The 22,958-nt window shown below is 36.7% G+C and overlaps 1 protein-coding gene across 5 annotated transcripts in view; it reads left to right on the top strand.

Annotated features, from left to right (window-relative positions):
- The window catches only part of ATP2C1 (ATPase secretory pathway Ca2+ transporting 1), a 136,154-nt gene that overhangs the window by 50,784 nt on the left and 62,412 nt on the right, over positions 1-22,958 (top strand). For all 5 annotated transcript variants that reach the window (XM_037061289.1, XM_037061290.1, XM_037061293.1 and 2 more), the window contains 6 exons: positions 1,947-2,057; positions 4,283-4,399; positions 6,965-7,054; positions 9,034-9,069; positions 12,532-12,593; positions 12,983-13,091. In XM_037061289.1, coding sequence (XP_036917184.1) covers positions 1,947-2,057; positions 4,283-4,399; positions 6,965-7,054; positions 9,034-9,069; positions 12,532-12,593; positions 12,983-13,091 — 525 coding nt within the window. The remainder of the gene's footprint in view (positions 1-1,946; positions 2,058-4,282; positions 4,400-6,964; positions 7,055-9,033; positions 9,070-12,531; positions 12,594-12,982; positions 13,092-22,958) is intronic.

The following is a 22,958-nucleotide window of genomic DNA, read 5'->3' as shown; positions in this document are numbered from 1 at the left end:
TATATTAATGGATGTAATCCTGATACTAATTTAGGTACTTCTTGTTCCCATTTTATAATATGAAGAAACCTGAGGTATAGGAATCTTAGAAATAAAAGATTTTCAAGAGATTTTCTTAGTTACATTGCCACTGCAGGCAAAGTCAACATATTGATCCTTCTTACTTTTGTTTTTTGATCTCACAAGATAAAATAACCATGTCATTGCTTTAAGAGTCAGTCATTTGCCCTGGCTGGTGTAGCTCAGTGGATTGAGTGCAGGCCTGCGAACCAGATGATCGAGGTTCGATTCCCAGTCAGGGCACATTCCTGGGCTGCAGGCCAGTTCCTGGCAGGGACCAGTTCCCAGCAGGGGATGCACAAGAAGCAGCCATACATTGATGTTTCTCTTCCTCTCTCCTTCCCTTCCCCTCTAAAGATAAATAAATAATGAAAATATTTTTTAAAAAAGAGTCAGTTATTTGGGGGAAATTTTCTACAATATTTAATTGAGGACTGGTTCATGTAGTTTTCTGCTGTCCTACTTGGTTTGATAGGATTGAAATAAGGGCATTCAGTAACTCTAAAACATCTGTACAGCTTTTATGAAATTTCCACTGTTTCCCTTAAAAGAGGTTTTAAATTTCTAAATTGCATAAAAATAATCATGTCATACAATAATTTCAAGATTTCAGCCTGTTTGTAGTTTCCTCAGAATTTGGTAGTCACTAATACCTTGCCATTAAGAGTGGAAAAATACTTCTGCTCTTTTCTTTTAAGGTGCTTCTTACATGTAACAATGCCTTTTTAATAAATGAGATTAAAAACACATAGTATTTAATTGCGTCTGAACTTGGTCACACTGAGGATATCCTTTTTTCTACAGCTCTTTATCATTATATGGAATAGGTGCCAAAAATTTTTCATGGACACAGGCCTCCAAAATGACATTTTAATAATAGAAACTTTAAAAATTATTCTTCTTTGATCTCATTTGTTGTCTTAAAGAAATGTTGCCTTAAATATTTTTAGGGGAATATTTTATCTTTAACATGTTGATTATCCAAGATTGGAAATGTTTCACCTGAAACCCTGAAGACTTGTGTCTCGGCAATGAGATGGTCACTTCAGTTGCAGTACTATTTTAATCATTGCATGTGTGACAACTCGTGTTTCTTCTTTGGAAGTTTCAATGGTGAACTTTTTGTCTTTCTTTTTCCTGTCTACTCAAAACATTTTTTTTAATCGGTAAAGAACTCAACTCAGGATGCAGGACAAGTGTGGGTTCAGGATTTATTTCCAGAAGTGTGTTAAACAATTTTTTGCTAGGTACATACTTAGGAAGCTGCATATGTAGGTACTGTGGTTACTATCATCTCTGTGACTTGCTCTGCTTGTTCACAGTCCCTTCACTAACCTGTGCATCCTCTGCTTGTTCGGTCTCTTTTGCTTTTTTGCTTTTCCTCTTGTTTGGGACTTTAAATCTGACTTGCTCTTTTGGTGCTTCATTAGAGTAGCTAGGTATCTTTTGTGGACAGTTAAGAAATGAGCTGACCAACAGGGGTGATAAAATGCCAAAAATGTAGCTATTCCTTGTCCTTTATGTTAAACATAATAAGTTTAGAGAATTATGACTGTATACAATCATTAGGATCTGCCAGACAGGACATCTGTTTTACTTTTTACTCATGACACTGGTGTAGAGATAGCATCTTTTTAATTTAATGTGAAAATTATTTTGTGTTCTAGCTGATACTGGTAGCCTAATTTTTGAAATGTGCTTTCTGGAAAAACCAGCACATGGTTAGTATAAAATTATCCTATTAGTACTAGATACTCATTTTTAGTCTGAAAATACTTGTTTTCTAACTGTGGAAAATAAGTTGCTGTGGATGTTTGAATTTTTATTCTAGACTGCATAAAAATGTTTGGTATATACAAATATTTACCTTTGGTTTAATTTTTTAGGTTGCACGTTTTCAAAAAATTCCTAATGGTGAAAATGAGACAATGATTCCTGTATTGACATCAAAGAAAGCAAGTGAACTACCAGTCAGCGACGTTGTAAGCATTCTCCAAGTAAGTGCTTGAGAGAAAAGAAAGGAGTAGATAGATAGTAAGGTCAGTCGCTTTGACCCTAGATAGGTGCTGTCCCATAGAATTTCTTTGAGGACAGAAATACTCCTCTCTTCTGTGCTCTCCATTATAGTAGTCACTAGTTAGACATGATTATTGAATAATTGAAGTGTGGCTTGTTTAGGGGAGGGACTGAATTTAATTTTACTTAGTTTTTATTTACTGAAATTTAGCAGCATGTGGCTAATCGCTATCTGATTGGACATTACCACTCTAGATCATTAGCATTACCAGGACTTTTAGTGCTATATAAGGATTAGTTGAATTAAGAAAATAATTAACTATTAACATAAATAGAATTAGGAGTTTATCTTTAATGTGTTTTATAAAGTAAAAGTTAAGTACAAGTTCAGAACTGCAAAAACTTTAATCTTTTTCTAATTTTGAAAAGCACAATCTAATGAAATATGAAGAAAAGAGTATTTTTTGTTTTTCCTTAGCAAATCACATACTTTGATGATGACATTAAAAATATTGCCTATCCTTTATTTGAGGGTTTTCTTTTTTGATTGTTCTATTTATACTCTGTTTTAAAACCACTTATTTTAAATAAGACTTCATTATCAGAGTGTATTATAAAACTTTGGGCAGAGAAACTAAGTATTTTAGGCGTGTGGGTAATTTCATTCTTGTTTTTAAGTTTTTATTTATTTATTTTTAGAGAGAGGGGGAGGGAGGGAGAAAGAGGAGAGAAACATGGATGCAAGAAACGTGGAGCAATCAGGCTGTCCCCTCAAGCATCCCGAGAGGGGACCAACCTGCAACCCAGACAGGTGCCCTGACTGGGAATCAGACCAGTGGCCTTTTGCTGTGTGGAACAGTGCCCAGCCGAGCTACACTGACCAAGGCTAATTTCGTTCTTTAATGATAGTTATAATAGTGAATTATGAGAGACAGTGGCTAAAGAATGTAGGTGCTATTCATAGAACATAAAATATCCCAATGACCAGTTCTTCTTAACTTCATCGTTTTGAGTAATTTAGGAACCACCGATTTTCTGCCTGTATTAGTTATACACAATATTTTGTCATGTATAATGCATAGTCTTTTGCCCAATTTTTTAAAAAAGATTTCATTTATTTATGTATCTTTAGAGGGGAAGGAGAGAGGGAGAGAAACATCAATGTATGGTTGCCTTTCGTGTGTCCCCTGCTGGGAGTTGGCCTGCAGGGAACTGGCCTGCAACCCAGGCATGTGCCCTGACTGGGAATTGAACCTCGATCCACTGGTTCGCAGGCCTGTGCTCAATCCACTGAGCTACGCCAGCCAGGGCTGCCCAGTTTTTTGAGAGAGAAGTAAGGATACACATTATAAATGGATAGTACCTGAAATACCTTGTATCTGTTTTTGTGTTTTGTAATTATTTGTTAAATAAAATTTCTTGTACCATAATGTGTTCAAAAATAAATACTAAAATTCATTTATAATACAAAAGTAAGTATCTGAATATAAATAAATAAAGAATTGAATTTAAAAATTAAAAAGAAAGATTTTTTTCCTGGAAGTTTGGGCTGAAAACATGGGTGCGCATTATATATGGGAGTCCATTATACAGGACAAAATACTGCCCCGTATAATACTGTCCAAGAGGAAAAGGTAATAAATACCATCTTCAGAGTTTTGATAGGCTTTAGAGAACAAGGAAGGTTGTTGTAGCCCATTTAATGTTCTTTTGGAGAAGCTAATTTTAGAAAACAAAACAATAATGAAAACAAAGAAAGATAGAATATACTGATATTTTGCTTTCTGTAAGAGTGGCTGGTTTCTATTCTTCCTTTTCCCCCCACAAAAACAGGAAACCATTTTTGTTGTGTTAGACTCTTATTGCTTACACTTAAAAAAAATTCTAACCAAGTATAATTTATGTAAGATAGACCATATCTGTTTTTTGTGTACAGTTTGCATTTTGACAAATGTAACCACCACTGCAATTAAGATACAGAAAATTTTCATCATTCCCCAAAATTCCCTTATGTTAATCCTTTGCAGTTAATCCTTTATGCCTCTGGCCCCAGGCAACCATTGATGTGCTTTCTGTCCTCATATATTAGCTCTCACTGTTGTAAAAAGTTCCTATAAATGTGATCATATAGTAAGTACTCGTTTGTGTTTTTCTTCTTTCATTCTCTGCAACCTTTTCAGTAACTTTTATATGTAAATTCTAATAGGCGGATCTTCAGAATGGTCTAAACAAATGTGAAGTAAGTCATAGGCGAGCCTTCCATGGCTGGAATGAGTTTGACATCAGTGAAGATGAGCCACTATGGAAGAAATATATTTCTCAGGTGACATATTATTTCCTCCTCTGTTGTGTAATTTACATGTATTTTTGTCAGTATAGTTACTTTTGTTAAGTTACTTGTGAATGGAAATAATCTTTTAAAGTGTTTTTTACCTAAATTTTTCCATTTGTTACAGTATACTGTTAGGTTGGAATTTCTGTAACTCTGAGTCCACAAGTCTTTCAAGGATTTATAGATGTAGCACACAGAGGTGATGCTGTTAATAGTAGTTGCCTTAGCAGATTTCTGACTTACACTTTTAATTATAGGAATGCTCATATTTTTTAAAGTAGTATGGTCAGCTTAGAAGATTAGTAAAAATAAGTTTAGTAATTTGAATCCAGACCGCCTGGGTACATATTTCTCCTTTATTTGTAGTATCTGTATGATTTTATTATTCTCTGAGCCTTGTTTATAAATGGGGATAATAATCATAGGAGATAGTAAGCTATCAATAGATGATAGTTATTTTTAATAACATTTTATCAGTAGCTTAATCTTTTCAGAAAGACTTACTACAAGATTTTTTCTGATCTTGACAAACAACTTATGTTAGTGTGAAAAGTTCTAAGAATCCTACTGCCAGTTTTCAAAATGTAGGGTTATTTTGCCAGAAGGATTCCTTTTCATTTTTATTTACTTACGCATTTATGTATTTATTTTTTAGATTCCTTTTTAGAAAAGAATATTTCTGATGCCTTTTAACCTGCAGGTTCTTTTCTTTTTTCTTTTCTTCTTGTTTTAACAAGGATCTGTGCTTAACTTTTCTAAAGGGCCTTGTCTGTTAATGAGCCCAAATTTACCAGTATTATCTGCGCAAATGAATTTGTCTAAAGTAGAAATACTCAAGTTTTAGACATTAAAAGAACCTTGTATGTGTTTGTTTTGTTTTTGTGGAATATTTTTATATGTATATTTGTATTCTGACATTTCCACATTACCTAGAGCTTCAGGAAGTCTACTCTGGATTTATAAACTACAATGATTCAACTTATCTTTAGGCAGTGTAATTTAGTGTTTTACTTTCTTGATGCTCTTTCAAAGCTAGAGTACCTGCATCGTGGGATTGCTGTGAGAATGAAATGAAACCGTGCCTATAAAGTAGTTAGGTACAGGCAACAATTGATAGTAAATATTAGTTGTCAATCAGAAAGCATTAGTTGATTCTGCTTCTCTACAGATAACACAGTTTGTTTTGCAAACATTTGTCTGGAGCCCGCGAGCAGTGTCCTTAGTGCTATGGCACAGCTTTTTAGGGAGAAATGGAAAAACACCTGGGCCTTGTCCTCAAAGTGTGGTGATAACATCTAACACTGAAGAGGGCTTTATGGTTTACACAGTGCTTTAATATACATTCTTAGTTGATCCTACCACAATCTTTGGTATAAAGTACTATTTTACTAGATGAAGAACTAGTGGGGCTTAATGAGATTAAAAATCACATACACATGGCAAGAGCTGGATTGAAACTGGGACTCTGATTCAGTCAAATGTGTTGTTTGTCAGCCCTGCACCACATTTCAATTGTAGTTTTATTTTGTAGGAGCAGTGATTTGTGGTCCTCTTTGCATTGAAGTCACTTGTGGAGTGCCCTAAAAATGCTGAAGCCTGGGCCCTATGCCCATAGATTCTGATGTAATTGCTCTGGTGTGAACCTGCACATTTGTTAGAAGTGATTCTGATAGGAAGCAAGGTTGGAACCATTGTACTAGGGAATGGAGCCCTAAAGGGAGTGGGAGATGGTGACATCTTACCTCAGAGTGGTGGTATCCCGGGCATGGGACTCTGCTGGGATGGGTTCTTCGTAGCCTAGTGATTGGGCAGCTTTGACTGCAGTTGGCACCACTGCATTGGAGGAAGAGATTCTGGCAACAGAGCTCTGATGTTTAAGGAATAGGATGCCCTACTAAAAAAAAAGGTGGGGTGGTGGCTCTGGTGCTTAGTCATTTAAGTGCTGCTTGATTGACTTGGGACTGTAGGACTATTTCTTTATATACTATTGGTCCTGCCTCAGTGAATATTAGGAAAAGCAGCCTTAGGAAAAGGCTGCTTCTGTGGAGGGGGTCTTTCTGTTCTTTGCTGCCCCAGGTGGTTATTCCTGTGGTATGTGGGCCTACCAGAGTTGTAAACTGCACTAATTTTTCCTTAGTATAGGAATGTTGAGTAATGTTTTAAGCTAATATTTAGGTGTTTGACCCAGTGTTTCACATAAATCTTTAGCTTAAACATCATTTCCCACTTATTCTAGCTTCAGTAGAAATCCAAAACAGTTGTCTATATTAAGTTAATGTACTGAAATACATGTGCACTATAAAAAATTGATAACTTCTTAGTTTTAAGTATTGATATTTAATTTTCTTTTCATCTGAAAGGGTGATGTTATAAAGTCATAATTTAAATGTAGTTAAGTATAATTTTTTTGTTAATTGAAGAGATAAATAAACTGTATGTAGACTTGTAATTTCTAATCATGCCACAGTTGTTTTTCTTTTTTCAAGCTTTTGCAGTGATGGAACCCAACTGTCATTCATACAAAACTGTTGAATTGCTGTTTGTTTTCACTTTCAGTTTAAAAATCCCCTTATTATGCTGCTTCTGGCTTCTGCAGTCATCAGTGTTTTAATGCATCAGTTTGATGATGCTGTCAGTATCACTGTGGTAAGGAAATACATATATTCATATTTTACACTGTTGTTTAACAATATAAATTAGGATTGGCTTTTATTTTGGGAAATGCCTTAATGTTTTTTCAGGGTTTTTTTTTTTTTTTTTTGGTTAATATCCAACTTGCTTTTAGTTGTAATCTCAAAGCGTTCAAGGGTCAATGATTGGCACATGTGAGAATTATTTAACAATTTGGTAATATTTTATAATAGTTTTCAATTTGTTTTAGTTTCCAATTGAGACTACATTTTGACTAACTGTGAACTAAAACCTCATGTTTGTGAAACTAAAAGTATTATTTACCAATGCATTTTATATTTACTGTGTAAGATTTTACTCTTTCCAGCTAGGTTATTCTTTCATTGAAAGTTTTCTCCTTTTTTTTCCCCCTTGCTCTTTGTTTCATTGTAGTATAAAAATTTATAGCAAGTACAACCATTGATTAAAGCAAGTGTGTTATGCTTAAGAACACAGTTAAAATTAATGTAGAGGTACAATTTTTGAACTCTTGCCTGTGGACTCCCAGCAGTCTCTGAGACCCTTTCAGAGAACATGTGAGGTCCAAACTATTTTCATGATACTAAAACATCATTTGAAATCACCTTCACAGGTGATCTCAGTCTTTTCACTGTAGATATTTGCATCAGTGGTACAAAAGCAACAGCGGGTGAAACAGTTAGAGCCTTGGCTTGACTCAAGACCATGGCAACAAACTGTATTAGTACTTACTTACGGTTTTCTTTTCTTATTTCTCTTAGGAATGTTTTTGATAAAACAGTAGGGATTTTATTAAATCTTGACTCTTGAGTACGTACCTTTTTAGTGTTCCATGTAAATGGAAAGTATGCCTAAAGGACTTTTATATAATGAAGTATAGTGGTTGTCTTGAGGGAGGATGATTGTGGTGAGATGCACCAGCCTTTCACTTGAAAGAATGACTGATAACAAACTGGTATATTAAGACTAGACTAACAGTACTTTTTTTGAAAAACTAAGTAAAATGAGCCTTTTACTTCAAGAAAAACAACTGTTAAAATTTGTTGCCAGTGATAAAATTCAAGCTTTCAAGTGATAGAAATTTGCAAAATTTTCATGCATTACTTTATGTTAGATAGCTTCCCGGTATTTAAGACTTTATTCTAATGAGATCAGTAGTGAGTTCAATGAATGTGATTTTTCTTTAACTATTACAAAATGTGTTAGCATTTGGAAGATTTGAATAACCAGGTGAATCAGTGTTTTGTAAATGACCAGAGTATGAGACACAATTTTTAATATAACAGGCTATGAAAAGTTCATTGATAAAGTTTTATATTCTACACTGCACAGTACTTTTAAGTTGCCAACACTTATCTAATTTTGGTGTAGTAGCAAAGAAGACTAGCCCCAATCCTCTGGAAAAGCTTTTAAGCCTTCTTCTTTTTTCCAGTAATATCTTTGTGAGGCTGGATTTTCTTTATCAACGTAGCACCATAGATTGGATATGGAAGCAGATATGAGAATACAGCTTTCTCTTAAGATGGGCATTAAAGATAGCAAAGTTGAAAACTTCCACTTTTCTCACATATTTTATTTTTGAGGGGGAATACATTTTTTCATTAAAAATGTTACGTGTTAACATGTAATGGGTTTATTATTTTTAGATGAATTAATAAGTAGAAATGAAAACAGTAATTGAAAAAGCATTTAATATGCAGGTTTCAAGAGATATTACCTACAGAAATGAAAGCTAGTCCTCAGTTTTTTAGAGCATTAGGGGACCCTGAGATCAAAAAGTTTGAGAAGCTGTCTTAGCAGTGGTGGTATTTTCTCCACAGAGCGGGGCAAAGTTGTGATTTCTTCCCCAGATGATTTCAGTACTTAATGTCACATGTCTTGGGACTACAGATAGAGGTGGGAAAATAAAATACAATTAACAGTTATTTCTGAAGTTACAATGTGTGATTTAAAAGGATTTTTTTGGTTTTGTTTAGGCAATACTTATCGTTGTTACAGTTGCCTTTGTTCAGGTGAGTAGGTAGCCCATTTTGCCAACATGAAAATGATGTTTTAATTAATTGTTTAAAAAAAACTAAGGTAACTTATGGCAGAATGCGTAGTTATTAGGGGATGGTAATGTTGGTCAGAAAAATTTATTATTTATTTATGAAATGATTTCAGAAACAAACAACTCTCTAGGGAAGTTTGTGGGACTAACTTGACTGCTTTGATTTAGTTAGTAGCTTGAAAGAAAATCTAGTTTTTTATTTGATGGTGTTACAGATAACTGAAGAAGATGGAAACAAAAAGCACAGTAATAGGCCCTGGCTGGTGTATGTAGCTCAGTGGATTGAGCACGGGCTTGGGAACCACGCGATCGTGGTTCAATTCCCAGTCAGGGCACATGCCTGGGTTGCAGGCCAGTTCCCAGCAGGGGACTCACGAGAGGCAACCATACATTGATATTTCTCTCCTTCTCTTTCCTTCCCTTTCCCTCTAAAGATAAATAAATAAAATAAAAAAAAATCACAGTAATAGATATATATGTATATATCAATAGGATTAAATTTTTTTTCCAATTAGAAAATTCAGCAGAGTTTAAATTCCTCATTCTTCCATAGTCAGGATGTTCTGATCTGGATCAAACTCCCTACTTAGCATAGACATTGGAACAGTGAAATAAACATGTGAAAAGAAACTCATTTTAAAAATTAATTTGAATAATGTGGAGATAATGTCAGGATTTTTATTGACTATTATAGACATGAATAAAAACATAGGTTTATTTTTATGTTTATTTGAATATGATTCCTTCTGAGAACGATGTTAACAAGTTTCATTTTATTAACTAAATGTTCTAAAGCATGGTTAATAAGAATATAAGTAAGGATTATTCTAGTTCAGGGAAAAATGTAATATATATATGATCCTGAAGTTGTTTTGAGTCTTAAGACTGTATTTAAGTGATTGTGGTTGTTTTCACATGACTTATTCCTTGGGTATATACTGTCATCCTATAGTAATGTCTAATTTACTAAGTTTATTAGCTTTATAGAAACCCAGAGCAGAAACACCAGTTAGAATCAGATTGCCTATAGCTAGTTTGGGAGCTCCATCAGTACTCTTGGGGATCCTGCGTCTAGGGAATCTTCTTGCTTAGATAAACGAAACTAGCCTTGTCAGGCTAGCAGAGTTTGTCCAGGCCATCATTCAAGGCAGCTATTTATTCAGCCCTGTGGGTGGTAAGACCCACTGGATCAGTAACTGGAACCCTTTTGTATTTTTAATAATGCTATAGATAAATGGAGTGACTTTCTTCATTAAAGGATCTTTGCAACATTGTCACCTACTAAGGTATTCTATGGAATACCTTAGTAGCTTGTATTGCTAAATAAAAAGCTCCAACCCTCAAAATAAACCAACCAAACATACAATTACAATTAAAAATTATTTATCTATTTTTAGAGAGGGGGAAGGGACGGAGAGAGAGAGGGAGAGAAACCCATTGTGTGGTTGCCTCTTGCACGCACCTACTGGGGACCTGGCCTGTAACCCAGGATTGTTCCCCCACCGGGCATTGAACTGGCGACCCTTTTGTTCCCAGGCTGGTATTCAATCCACTGAACCAGACTGATAAATAAAATATAAAATGATGATAAAGCACTAAATAATGCTTTATCATTATTTAGTATTTGTGTTTTTACCTGTGTTTTAGGCAGGAAGTACTTTTTATATTTACTTTATGTTTATATCTGTCCTTTTTCCCTATCTCTTTTTAGTTTAATTCTCCATCCCATTATGCACCCTCAGAGCCATAAAATAGCTAATTGTTTTATATAGTCAAATACAGATGCCACCTTACAGTAATTTTAAATGATAACTTTTAGGCATTCTGTTAAAGATGGCTCTCAGGTTTGGGGTGGTGTGTTATGTTAAATGGTCATTTTGATAGTGGAGGTATCTTTGTAGTTTTAGGAAATAAAGGCTAAGAAATCTGAAGAGGGAGGTAAAGATTGGGCAGCTTTTATGTCATTTATTTCTAGGATCTAAGATTGGTGAGTGTTTTCTAGCCTTTTGTGGAATTTTTAGGTAATACTTCCAAATTCTTTAACAAACTTGGGGCAGGATGTCTGGTAATGTTTATATTTATAGATTTACCTCAGTGTTACATTTGTTTCTCTTGCCCAGGTGAAGACTGATTTAGTTCTAAGTTATTCTTATACAACTTTGCATTTTTTATGTGAAAAAGTTTGTGATGGATATGAAATTCTGATTAGTACTAACACTGCAGTTGTTTTAAAACACTCCCCACCTTTCACTCCCACTACTCCTTCTCCCTTTTTCACCTGAGACCAAAAGATTGACGCTGACTGGTGTGGCTCAGTTGGTTGGATGTCGTTGCACAAAATGAAAGGTCACTGGTTCAGTTCCCTGTCAGGGCACATGCCTGGATTCCATCCCTTGTCGGGGCACATAACAGGAGGCAGTCAATTGATGTTTCTCTCCTTTGCTTTCTCCCTTCCATCCCCCCTTTCTCTAAAAATTTTAAAAAACCTAAAATCTTAAAAAAAAACCAAGATTGGTGTGCTTAGTACAGTCATGAGACAGAAATAGTGTTGTATGAAGCAAGACTGTCCATGGAAATAGGTACTAAATAGTATCACAGTTGGGGCTTCTGCGGATTTCCACTTATGGGTATTTCAGGGTGATACAAAAGGTGTCTATCAGGGCGGGGCAAGCCACATCTTACTCCTTGTTTAAGGTATGTTCTTCCCAAGCAAACTTACCCCATAAACCTTTTCAGTTAGCAAGGATTTAAATCCTCAAATCAGATGTTGCTTGCAGTTAAATGTCTTTGACAACTTTGATCATTAAACACTAGAAGAAAAATTAATTTAAGGCTCAGTGAACTTAATTTATAATAACTGAAAATTATATACTCTTTGGACACACTAATCAGTTTTCATTTTCTGATACATAACTTGACCTTAGGTTTGCACACTGAATATTAAAATATAAAATTGGGACTATTTAATAAACAAAATTGTTTGGTCACTGTATAACATTTAATAAGGGACAAGCTTATATATGTGGAATGCAATTGCACATAAAGGAAAAGATAAAAATTAGGAAATTAAAAAAGATTTTATTTGCTTATTTTTAGAGAGGGGAAGGGAGGGAGAAAGAGAGGGAGAGAAACACTGATGTGTGAGAGACATGGGTCAGTTGCTTCGTGCCCCCAACGGGGGACCTGGCCTGCAGCCCAGGCATGTGCCGTGACTGGGGATTAAGTGGGAGACCTTGTGGTTTGTGGGGTGAACCCCACCCCACTGAGCCACACTGGTCAGGTCTAGAATTAGGAAATTTTAAAATAATGATTGAGATCAGTATTTAATTAAGTTTGATATGGAATATGTTCTTAGGAACATACATATTTACATTTCTTTATAAATGTTGATTTTAATATTTTGTTCTGCTTTTTTTTTGCATAGGAATATCGTTCAGAAAAGTCTCTTGAAGAACTGAGTAAACTTATGCCACCAGAATGCCACTGGTATGTTCCTGTCTCAGATAGGGATGTCTGTTCTTAGCAGTAGAAACTGAATGTGCTAGTGGGAGGATACCTGGTGGCCTCAGACTTGTTAAACATAGGGTGGAAGTCATTGATCTGACATTCAACAACTTCATGCCCTGTTCGGTGTAGCAAGTTGTACTACAAATACTTTAAAGTTCTACTTTTGATATTGTTAAGACGTAGGTTTGTTCAACAGATGTATTTGTGTGTGTGTGTACAACTCTGTGCTGAGCACTGTTGTGGGGACAGTGCTGCACAAATAGACGAAGTGATTATTTTTCCTTAGGCACACTCACTGGAAATCATTTTTTTAAATAGCGGCATGACTTTCCTTTTTGAGCCACGGTTGTTTCTGTTTCACGTTACAGTGTGCGTGAAGGGAAATTGGAACATACACTTGCACGAGACTTGGTTCCAGGGGATACAGTTTGCCTTTCCGTTGGGGACAGAGTTCCTGCTGACTTGCGCTTGTTTGAGGTAAGTTTGTTGTCTTAGTATGTTTGTGCTGCTCCAAAATTCCACAGACTGGATTGCTTATCATCAATTTCACATGGTTCTGGAAGCTGGAAAGTTCAAGATTAAAGCGACACCATGGTCGATACCTATTGAGGGCCCTCTTCCTCTTCCTCATTCACAGCTGAATCCTTCTCTCTGGGTCCTCACATGGTGGAAGCAGCTAAGGAACTCTATGGATCTCTTTTATAAGAATGCTAACCCTATTCATGAGGGTACCACCCTTATGACTAACTAACCTTAAGACTATTATGACTAAGTACCTCTGGAAGATCTCATTTCCTTTTTTAAAAAAATTTTTATTTATTTATTTTTGGAGAGAGGAGTAGGGAGGGAGAAAGAGAAGGAGAGAAATGTCAATGTGTGGTTGCCTTTCACACACCTGCACCTGGGGACCTGGCCCTCAACCCAGGCATGTGCCCTGACTGGGAATAGAACTAGCGACCTGCTGGTTCACAGGCTGGCACTCAGTCCACTGAGCCACACCAGCCAGGGCAGATCTCACTTCTCAATACCTTCATTTTCAGAGTTAGGATTTCAGCACACGAGGGAGAGGGAGGCACAGACACTGAGACCATAGATTTTATGATTCGTGAGAAGTGAATATACTTGGATGGAGATTAAAGAATAGACAATTAGCAGTTTTAAGGATTAACACATAGCTGATTTGAACATTGGGTTTTTTGATTTAAAAGGTGACATATATAGAATTTTTATAATCAATGAGTATACTATATGTGTACACAAATCTCTCACCATAAAATTAGATAGAACTTGTTAGTAAGAGAAGTACTAAGAATGCAGTATAAAAATTTAGAAAAGGGAGTACTTACTTCTGACTTGAGCAGAATCAGAGAACGCCTCAGAAACATGGCTTTAATGGCAATAATTGAAGGGTGGGACTGGACAGAGATGGAGAAGACAAGGAAGGAACGTTATTCAGATCACTGTAATGTGTCACTGTATATAATATGGGGCTGGGCTAGACTGGAGTATGTTCAGGATAGAGACTGTATGGTGGAATCAGATTCAGGAGGGCCATGGATACAGAACTCCGTTTCAGATTTTATTGGGTAGGAGTTAGCTTTGAAGATCATAGGCAGCTGGCAAATGATCTTACCCTTAATGTGGCCACAGCATGTAGAATAGATTAAAGGGATGGAAAATGGAGTTGGGAAAGCTGGTTTAAGAGGCCCTCACAGCCCATTAGTGTGCCAGTACCATTTATTATAGGAATTAATCGGCTGTTTCTTAACACCTATAGAGCTATCAGTCTGTGAAAACTTACTATATTCCAAAATATGAGTGTTTTATACAAAGGTGATGGGAAACCTGAAGAACCTTTTGACGTATAATAACAAACTTTAACCTTGAAATAATGGTCTTTTTTACAAATACTTAAAATTTATCCTTAGATGTCAGACAGGGAATATTATTAATTATTAATTTTATTTTTTTCTCTCCTTGATAGGTCTTTCTGTTATATCTTTTCATTCATTTTTTCCCTCCCTTCCTCCATCTTAATATTTAGTTTATGACAAGACCTTGGATTGTTCTTCCTTAGATTTGATAGGGATTGTCACTTACTGTAAATCACCTTCCCTTCCCTAATATAAATTCATGGAGCTTATGTCATCATTTACTCTGGAGTGCTTCTCTTCCAGTTCAGAAACAGACCTCCTCAGTGGGAGTTTCTCATTATTTGAACAATTTGAACAGTATAATGACATAGAAACTTAAAAGCACCATTTGGGATGGTAAAGTGTTTTAGAGTTTTCATTTAAATAAGGGTTAATTGATCTGTGAATTAATTATCTCCAAGTTCATGTGTAAATGGGAGAAAACTTTTCATATTAATACATATTTTATCCACTCAGCAATTATATATCAAAGATTTACCATAAATTCAGTAATGGAATTTTGACCTTTTTAAGTTTGATGCTAAAAATATTAAAGCATATGTTTTGCGCAATAATTGATTAGTTTTGAGTGTTTTTCCCTCTGTGTTAACTTTTCAGACACTTCATCAGCATATGTTTTGCTTGGCAGTGCTATTTGGATTTTCCCACTTCTACATTTGTAGTTGAACATCTCTGCTTCCCTGTATCCCTTTTCTGCCCTATTTATTTCACCTTCCACCTGGCACCACAAGCAGGCTGTTGCAACTACTTTCCCAGTAGTTGAGATAACTTTCCTAAAAGATTAGAGAAAATCTGCTTTTTCTAGATTTAGATGTACTGACTTAACACATAATATGGCTTATAAAGGGGATTTCTCTACTACACACAGATTTTTTTGGAATTAAATTGGCTTATTGGAGTGTTGTTTGCTGAATTTGGCTGAGGTGTGACCTTTGGACGATTTTGTAAGGCCAGCTGGTCATTTGATGTTCCTGCGTGAAACAAAGTATTAGGATTTAAAGGAAACAAGAAAACTCCTCAGTTCATCTTGAGATAGTATTAATTCCTCACAAAGTAGATATAGTTCTCTTCTTGCGCACTTGACCCAAGGCCAGGGTTGCCACTTTAGCATTGTCATGTTGCAACTCTAGGGTTCCTGTCATTAATTTCAGTGGTTCAGATATTGACTGTAAATCTTGCCTGGGCCTTCAGTAGCATTTTGTCACCGTGTTCAGTGACTTGAATGCATTATCTTTTCATAGGTTGGGACTTAAGTCAGTGCAGGCTGCTATAATAAAATAGCATACACTGGGTGGTTTAAATGACAGGCATTTATTTCCTATAGTTCTGAGGCTGGGAAGTCCATAGTCAGGGACTGACAGAATTCGGTTTCTGGTGAGGACTCTCTTATTGGCTTGTGTGGGGGCAACTTTGCCCACAAAGTCCCCCCAGCAGCCACAGGTGGAAGTGAAACTACCAAGACATGACCTGCTTGGGGAGGAGAGGTGGCCAGTCTCTCAGAGGAGAAAAGCCAAGAGCCCCTTCCTCAACGGCTATTATTGGGTTGTAATACACAGGAATACAGGGTGGCAAGGATCAAACAGTAGATAGCATTTCAAAGAAATCTGAGGGCTTAGTCTGAGTCAGTGTCTGTCAGGAAGGGGGTTGCAGAAACTTTTGGAGACATACTCATTTCCTGCTTGGACCCTTATCATATGAATGAAAGCACTCTTAGCAAAGCAGGCTTCACAGGACTTTAGGAATTCTTTCTTATGCCTGATCACCCCAGATCCTGCTCTGTCGGGCAAGGGGCTGTACTGCCTCCCCCATCACAGGTATTCAGGCTTAAGTGGATTAGAGTCAGGAAGCGCTTCTCCCAGATGGAAATGGGGACTTGGGCTCTGTCAGAATAGCTGGAGGGCGAGGGTCCATCACTCCCTTTTTTGTTGTAGCCCCCTGAGTCCTTCCATGATGGCCTCCCAAGTGATCATGTCTGGCTTAGGTTGCCGGCCCCCACCCCCCCAGGGGTCGTACCTGTCATAGACTAACCAACCAAGCATTGGGGTCTGGGAAGGAAGCAGAGACAAGCTTTGTCTCCTTAGTGGCTCACATTCTGGAGGTTGCTCACTCAGCCTTAGCCATGAGGGGCAGTTACAACTCCTGGAACCAGGCAGAGTGGTTCCCAACAGGCTTGCAGCCTTCTTGCTGTGTCTTAGCACAGAGAGTGATCTCTCCTTTTTCTTATAAGGCCACTCATTGCATTATGAGGGCCTCACCCGCATGACTTCATCTAACCCTAATTACTTCCCAAAGCCTCTTCTCCAATTACCTTTCCATTGCAGATTAGGACTTGAACATGAACTTCAGGGGGACACAGTTTATTTCATAACAGGCTGAGACGGTCATTTGTAGACATTTAAAAAAATACTAATGTTGGTAATGAAGAATTCTGGTTTTTGTTTTTATTTTATTTATTTATTTATTTATTTGCCTGAGTCACTTTTTCAGAGCCAGAGAATGTGCCCATAATGTGTTGGTAGAGTGATCTTAATAGCTTAGAAGCCTTAGAGTTGGGACAGTTAAACTTAGAGAATTTGAGTTATGAGCATGTTTCTCACTTTTTCCCTAAGGGTTTTAAGTTTAATTTTTAACAGTATTTGAGAAAAGGCACCCTCGGTCCATTAATTGGTGGTAGCCAATGGGTTGGTCAGATGGTGACTTTAGATGAGGCAGTATTATGGACTATGCATATCTCTATAACTTTACATTTTGCCTTTTTGGAAACAGTGTATTTTCTGTATTGTTCTGGGTAAAGTCTATACTAATATTTGAACAAGGAATTCTTTATAACAGAAAACAATGTAAGAGAGGAAAAGGAGGCTTCTTTTGTCTGTGACTTTCCGAGTTGTAACTTTCTAAGTGTAAAACATCCTTCGAAATGTAGCAAGATTTTCTTTTTTCTTTTTTTTAAATATATTTTATTGATTATACCATTACAGTTGTTCTATTCCCCCCCTTCATTCCTCTCCACCCGCACACTCCCTCCCCCCCTTAGTTTATAACCACGTGTCTCAATTGCTTTAGACTCTATATTTCCCCCACTATTCTCGCCCTCCCCCCTATCTATTTTCTACCTACCATCTATGCTATTTTCTGTGCCTTCTCCCCCCTTCTCCTTCTCCCACCCCCCTGTTTCTAACCCTCCATGTGTTCTTCATTTCTATGGTTCCACTCCTGATCTAGCTGTCCTCTTGGTTTGCTTTTGTTTTAGGTGTGGTTGTTAATACCTGTGTGTTTGCTGTCCTTTCACTGTTCATATTTTTCATCATCTCTTTCTTATATAAGTCCCTTTAGCATTTCATATAATAAGGGCTTGGTGATGATGAACTCCTTGAACTTGACCTTATCTGAGAAGCACTTTATCTGTCCTTCCATTCTAAATGAAAGTTTTGCTGGATAAAGCAATCTTGGCTGTAGGTCTTTGGATTTCATGACTTGGAATACTTCTTTCCAGCCCCTTCTTGCCTGTAAGGTCTCTTTTGAGAAATCCGCTGACAGTCTGATGGGTACTCCTTTGTAGGTGACTGTCCCCTTATCCCTTGCTGCTTCTAGGATTCTCTCCTTCATTTTGGTCTTGGCTAATGTAATTATGATGTGCCTTGGTGTGTTCCTTCTTGGGTCCAACTTCTTTGGGACTCTCTGAGCTTCCTGGATTTCCTGGAAGTCTATTTCCTTTGCCAGACTGGGGAAGTTCTCCTTTATTATTTGTTCAAATAAGTTTTCCACTCGTGGCTGTTTCTTTCCCCCTTCTGGTACCCCTATAATCCGGATGTTGGAACGTTTAAAGATGTCCTGGAGGTTCCTAAGCCTCTCCTCATTTTTTTGAATTCTCATTTCTTCATTCCTTTCTGGTGGGATGTTTCGTTCTTCCTTCTGGTCCATTCCATTGATTTGAGTCCCAGTTTCCTTTCCATCGCTATTGGTTTCCTGGACATCTCCCTTCATTTCAATTAGTTTAGCCTTCATATGTTCCTCTAATTTGTGACTGTACTCTACCAATTCTGTGAGCATCCTGATAAATAGTGTCTTAAATTGGGCTTCTGAGAGGCTGGCAATCTGTTGGTCACTTAGAGTTATTGGCTCTGGGACTTTGAGTTCTTCTTGCACCATCTTTTGGGCTGTTCATGCCTGTTAAGTAGCAGGATCAGAGCCCTAGGTTTTCACCAGAGCAGGGCAACTAAGTTGCTGGGTTGTGATGTTGTATGTGGGGGCGGGGTCAAAGAGGGACAATGGCTTTCCTCCGCCGCCTGCTGCCTCAACCCCCACCAGCACCGCAGCCACCACCGTCACCAGGCCCGCACGCCTTGCTCCACTGCTCGTGAGTGTGCCACCGCTGTCAGCCCTCCACCACTGGGTTCGCCCTCTGGGGCCTGCGTGGTCCGTCTCACTGTGCGCGAATGTGCGACCTTGTTCAGTCTGCCCCGCACCCCGACTAGTTCTGGGTTGCCTGCGCTCCTAGGTCTGTCCTGCCTGACCCAGCTCCGCTGCTGGCTCCACCTCTCTTACCGTCCTCCTCGAATGGTTTGTAGCTGTCGGACTTCCGTATAATTCGGTTTTCTGGTCTCTGGGTGTGTCTTAGTTCTCCAAAACTTTTGTTGTATCCAAACTTGGTTGTGGGAGAAGGCACAGTGTTTCCACCTATGCCTCCATCTTGGCAGAAGTCCTGTAGCAAGATTTTCTTTCACTTGAAATTCTGAGTGATTAACTCCATTGACATTTCTTTCTGTGGCTCATGTGCGTTGTGTTGTTAGCCCATATCATTCTTTGAAACTGTCTTTAATATCTAGACACTTGGTACAATTGGCTTCTTTTAAAAAATAATTTTATATGATTTTTCTAAATGTATCAAACTTCTTTTAGAGAACTACCACTTATGTGGCTGAGAGCCATATACAGGGTGGGGCAAATGTAGGCTTGTAATTGTGAATATGTGAAACAGTTTATTCTTGTGTTATTATTTATTATCTTTTTTAAAGATTTTATTTATTTATCTTTAGAGGGGAAGGGAAGGAGAGAAATATCTATGTATGATTGTTTCTCTTGAGTCCCCTGCTGGGAACTGGCCTGCAACCCAGACATGTGCCCTGACTAGGAATCGAACTGCGATTGTGTGGTTCACAGGCCCACACTCAATCCACTGAGCTACACCAGCCAGGTGATTATTATCTTTCGTATAAACAACTGTAAACCTACTTTTGCCCCACCCTGCATTAATTATTGTTATGACACTACATTATCAGACCATTGAAGTCTGGGTAGAAAGATAACACTTCTAGGAGTTAAGTTCTACTGGGGCAACTCAGAAGTCTGAACTTAGAATAGTGAGTTCTCTTATCTCATGCATCTCTCTACTTTGTTATGAACAGTAGTATGACTCTCAATTCTTTCAATGTCTTTAGGCTTGTTCCTTCCTGTTTCTTAGTTCCCAGGACAAGTAAAAACCAAAGGTAATGAGTCGAACGAGCACAGATCTACTTTGGCTACCTACAAACTGAAGGAATACAACTGCACTTAGCCATCATGTCCTTTTCTGTAAGGCTCACATTTTTGCAAATTCCTATTAAGGAACCACTAGCAAGAAACTTCCGCTAAGTGGGTTAACTCCATTAGTGGAGCAATGTCAGAGTATTATGTAACCACTTAGTTACATAATACGTTTATACATTAGTTACAAAATACATTTTCCATTCCCTCAGTGAAAAACTTAATATTCTGGCAAACTTAGATTCTGATTTGATTTGTTATGTTTTTCAAAAAAGAGTCTTCAAACATTGCTAGAATATAAGCATGTTGCAATATTTTAAATGTACTTATTTTGGTAATGAAGCTAAGTAGGCAAAATATATTCTCTGTCTTCAGAATTCGGTCTGTGTTATGAAGTAATTTTAGCCATTAATAAATATTTGAGTACTGTGTATAACACATTAGGAGTAGCAAGTGAAAAAGAAAAAGGCACAGTTTGTACTCTTTCTACTGAAAGACGCCAACTTGCAAATAAATGTGATTCAAAGTATAAAATATGTCTGCTTATGAAGTGCATTGACCAAGTGAGTTTAACAAGTCACTGAATATTTTTAGGTCTCAGTTTTCTTAATGTGATAGAATTACCGTAGGGCAGTGCATGCTAACTTATAATATGCGTAGAAATCATCTGGGTTTTATTTTGGTAAGTCTTGGGTGGGGCTGAGATTTTGCATTTTTAATTAGCTGTTAGTTCATGCCAAAAGTGCTAGTCCATCCACTACATATAAAAAGAATTTAAAAAAAAGTTTTACTGAAATAATTGTATTCCAAAGAGTTCAAACATTGAAAATGTGCCATTCAGTGGTTTTCAGTATATACAGAGTTGTGCGGCCCTCACCACAGTCTGACTATAGATGTTCTCATCACTCCTGAAAGAAAACGCCTGCCTTTTAGGAATCTTCTTGTCTGGCTTCTTTCAATTAATATGTTTTCATATTAATTCATGTTCATTCATGTTGTAGCATGTAGCAGTATGTATTGCTTTTTATTGTCAGGCAATATTCCATTGTATGGCTGTGTCACACAATAATGAATTCATTTACATTTAAAGTCATTACTGATAGTGAAGGACTTTTTTCTGCCATTTTGCTGTTGTTTTTTATGTGCTCACTTCTTCCACTTTTCCTTTTTTTTGAGTTTTTTTTTAAGTGTACTTTGATTACCTACTCATTTCCTTTATCTGTCTACTGTCTGTCTACCTAAATTGTTTACTTATTTTCTTAGTGGTTACGATAGGGATTGTAGGTAAAATCTTAAATTTAGAGCAGTGCATTTTGAATTGATACCAACATTACTTCAATAGAATACAAAAACTTTGCTCCTAGTGTACAGGACAACATTCCAACCAAGTCACCCAGCCAGGGCAGTAGCTTTATGTTTTTGATTTGAGAGTTGATTGTCAGTTCTTGCCGGTTTTTGATAGTTTTAGTGGAAGGATTGATTCTTTGAATGCTCTTCTCCACTATTTTCTTTGATGTTTTTCCCGAGTTATAAGTTTTGTATTGATGTCAACATAATCTTTTGGTAGGTAAATTTAATAAATTGATTTAGAGTGTGTTGCTCCTCCTCTTACTGTGATTTATCACTGAAACTTTGCTTTTAAAAGTTTCTGAATTGTTAAACTTATGTACAGACTTGTAAAAAAGAACAACTTAGAAAGTAGAAATTTTAAATTAGCTGCTGAAAGAAATTGAGTGGGATGTTGAGGATGTATGGTATATTTGGAATTTAGGAACATTCTTGTTCACTAAAGCTGTTTGATGTAATTGCTGGCATTTGATGCATGTTACTGTTCAGTATTGCCATGACACAGCCCAGACAGCCATTCCAATCTTAAAGCACTGGGTATAGTTGTTCTCTTACATAGTATGATCTTGAGCTGTGCTTAGTCTTTTATTGTCTAATTTTTATATTTCAGTGGTTAAAAGCAGTGTGAACTGAGGAATGCTATTCATGTTTAAAATGCTGAAGAAAAAGAACTTTTTTCTCATTAAAGGGAGGGTTAGAAGTAAGACTTAATTAGTGTCTTTGTTTTGAGAGTCTCATTTCATGTTGGTAGAAAAGAACTGTCACAAAAATAAATCCTGTTTTGAAATTTGGTTTCTTTTAATAACCTTAGTGAAATATCTTAGAAATCATTGATAATTGAGTTCTGGCCTTTGAATTACTGGTGACCTGATTAAGTTGAATCTGTGTACTTAAGTCAGAAAGTTAGTAATTTATGCAAGCATTTATCATGGGGTGAAATTCATATCATGTAGCCTTTTCAGTAATTTGTAGTATTTGGTTGACTTTGATTGCTAGTAAGCTAGAGCTCATGAGTAATTTTTAATTACCTATTTGTTCACTTAAGTAAATAATATGAGGAATCTTATTTTTGAGGGCAGAAGTAAGAAATTTTATCATAATCAGTCAGCTGGAGATAAATATTTTGGAAGGTGGTTTTCTGGGGGAAATTTTTGGGATTTATATTTCATTCTAGAGTAGAGAGGTAATTGACTTGCAGCATACAGTATGCCAAGATGTTCTTTAGTTTGAGAACTTGTTTGTAGCTGTGAATCGTTCTGTGTTAACTACAGTTAAAATCAGTCACTTTTGTTTTTTAGGAAACATTTGTGACTTTGATCTTTACTTTCTGCCTAATTTTTATAGGAATAATCCTCTGAATTTTTCAACCGTTTCTATTCAGTAGGTGTTAAATATTCAGATTGTGGATGATATATACATCTACATTCTTATTTATATTCTGACCTTTAAACTGCACTGTATTGGGTTGGCCAAAAAGTTTGTTTACTTTTTTCCTTAACATAAGAGATACATTTTTATTTCAACCAATAACTTTATTGAT

This window comes from Sturnira hondurensis, unplaced genomic scaffold, assembly GCF_014824575.4.
Source record: "Sturnira hondurensis isolate 20B ecotype Veracruz unplaced genomic scaffold, ASM1482457v3 Scaffold0013299, whole genome shotgun sequence".
Classification (NCBI taxonomy): domain Eukaryota; kingdom Metazoa; phylum Chordata; class Mammalia; order Chiroptera; family Phyllostomidae; genus Sturnira; species Sturnira hondurensis.
The sequence above is the reverse complement of the archived record's forward strand: the minus strand, read 5'-3'. Positions and strand labels throughout refer to the sequence as shown.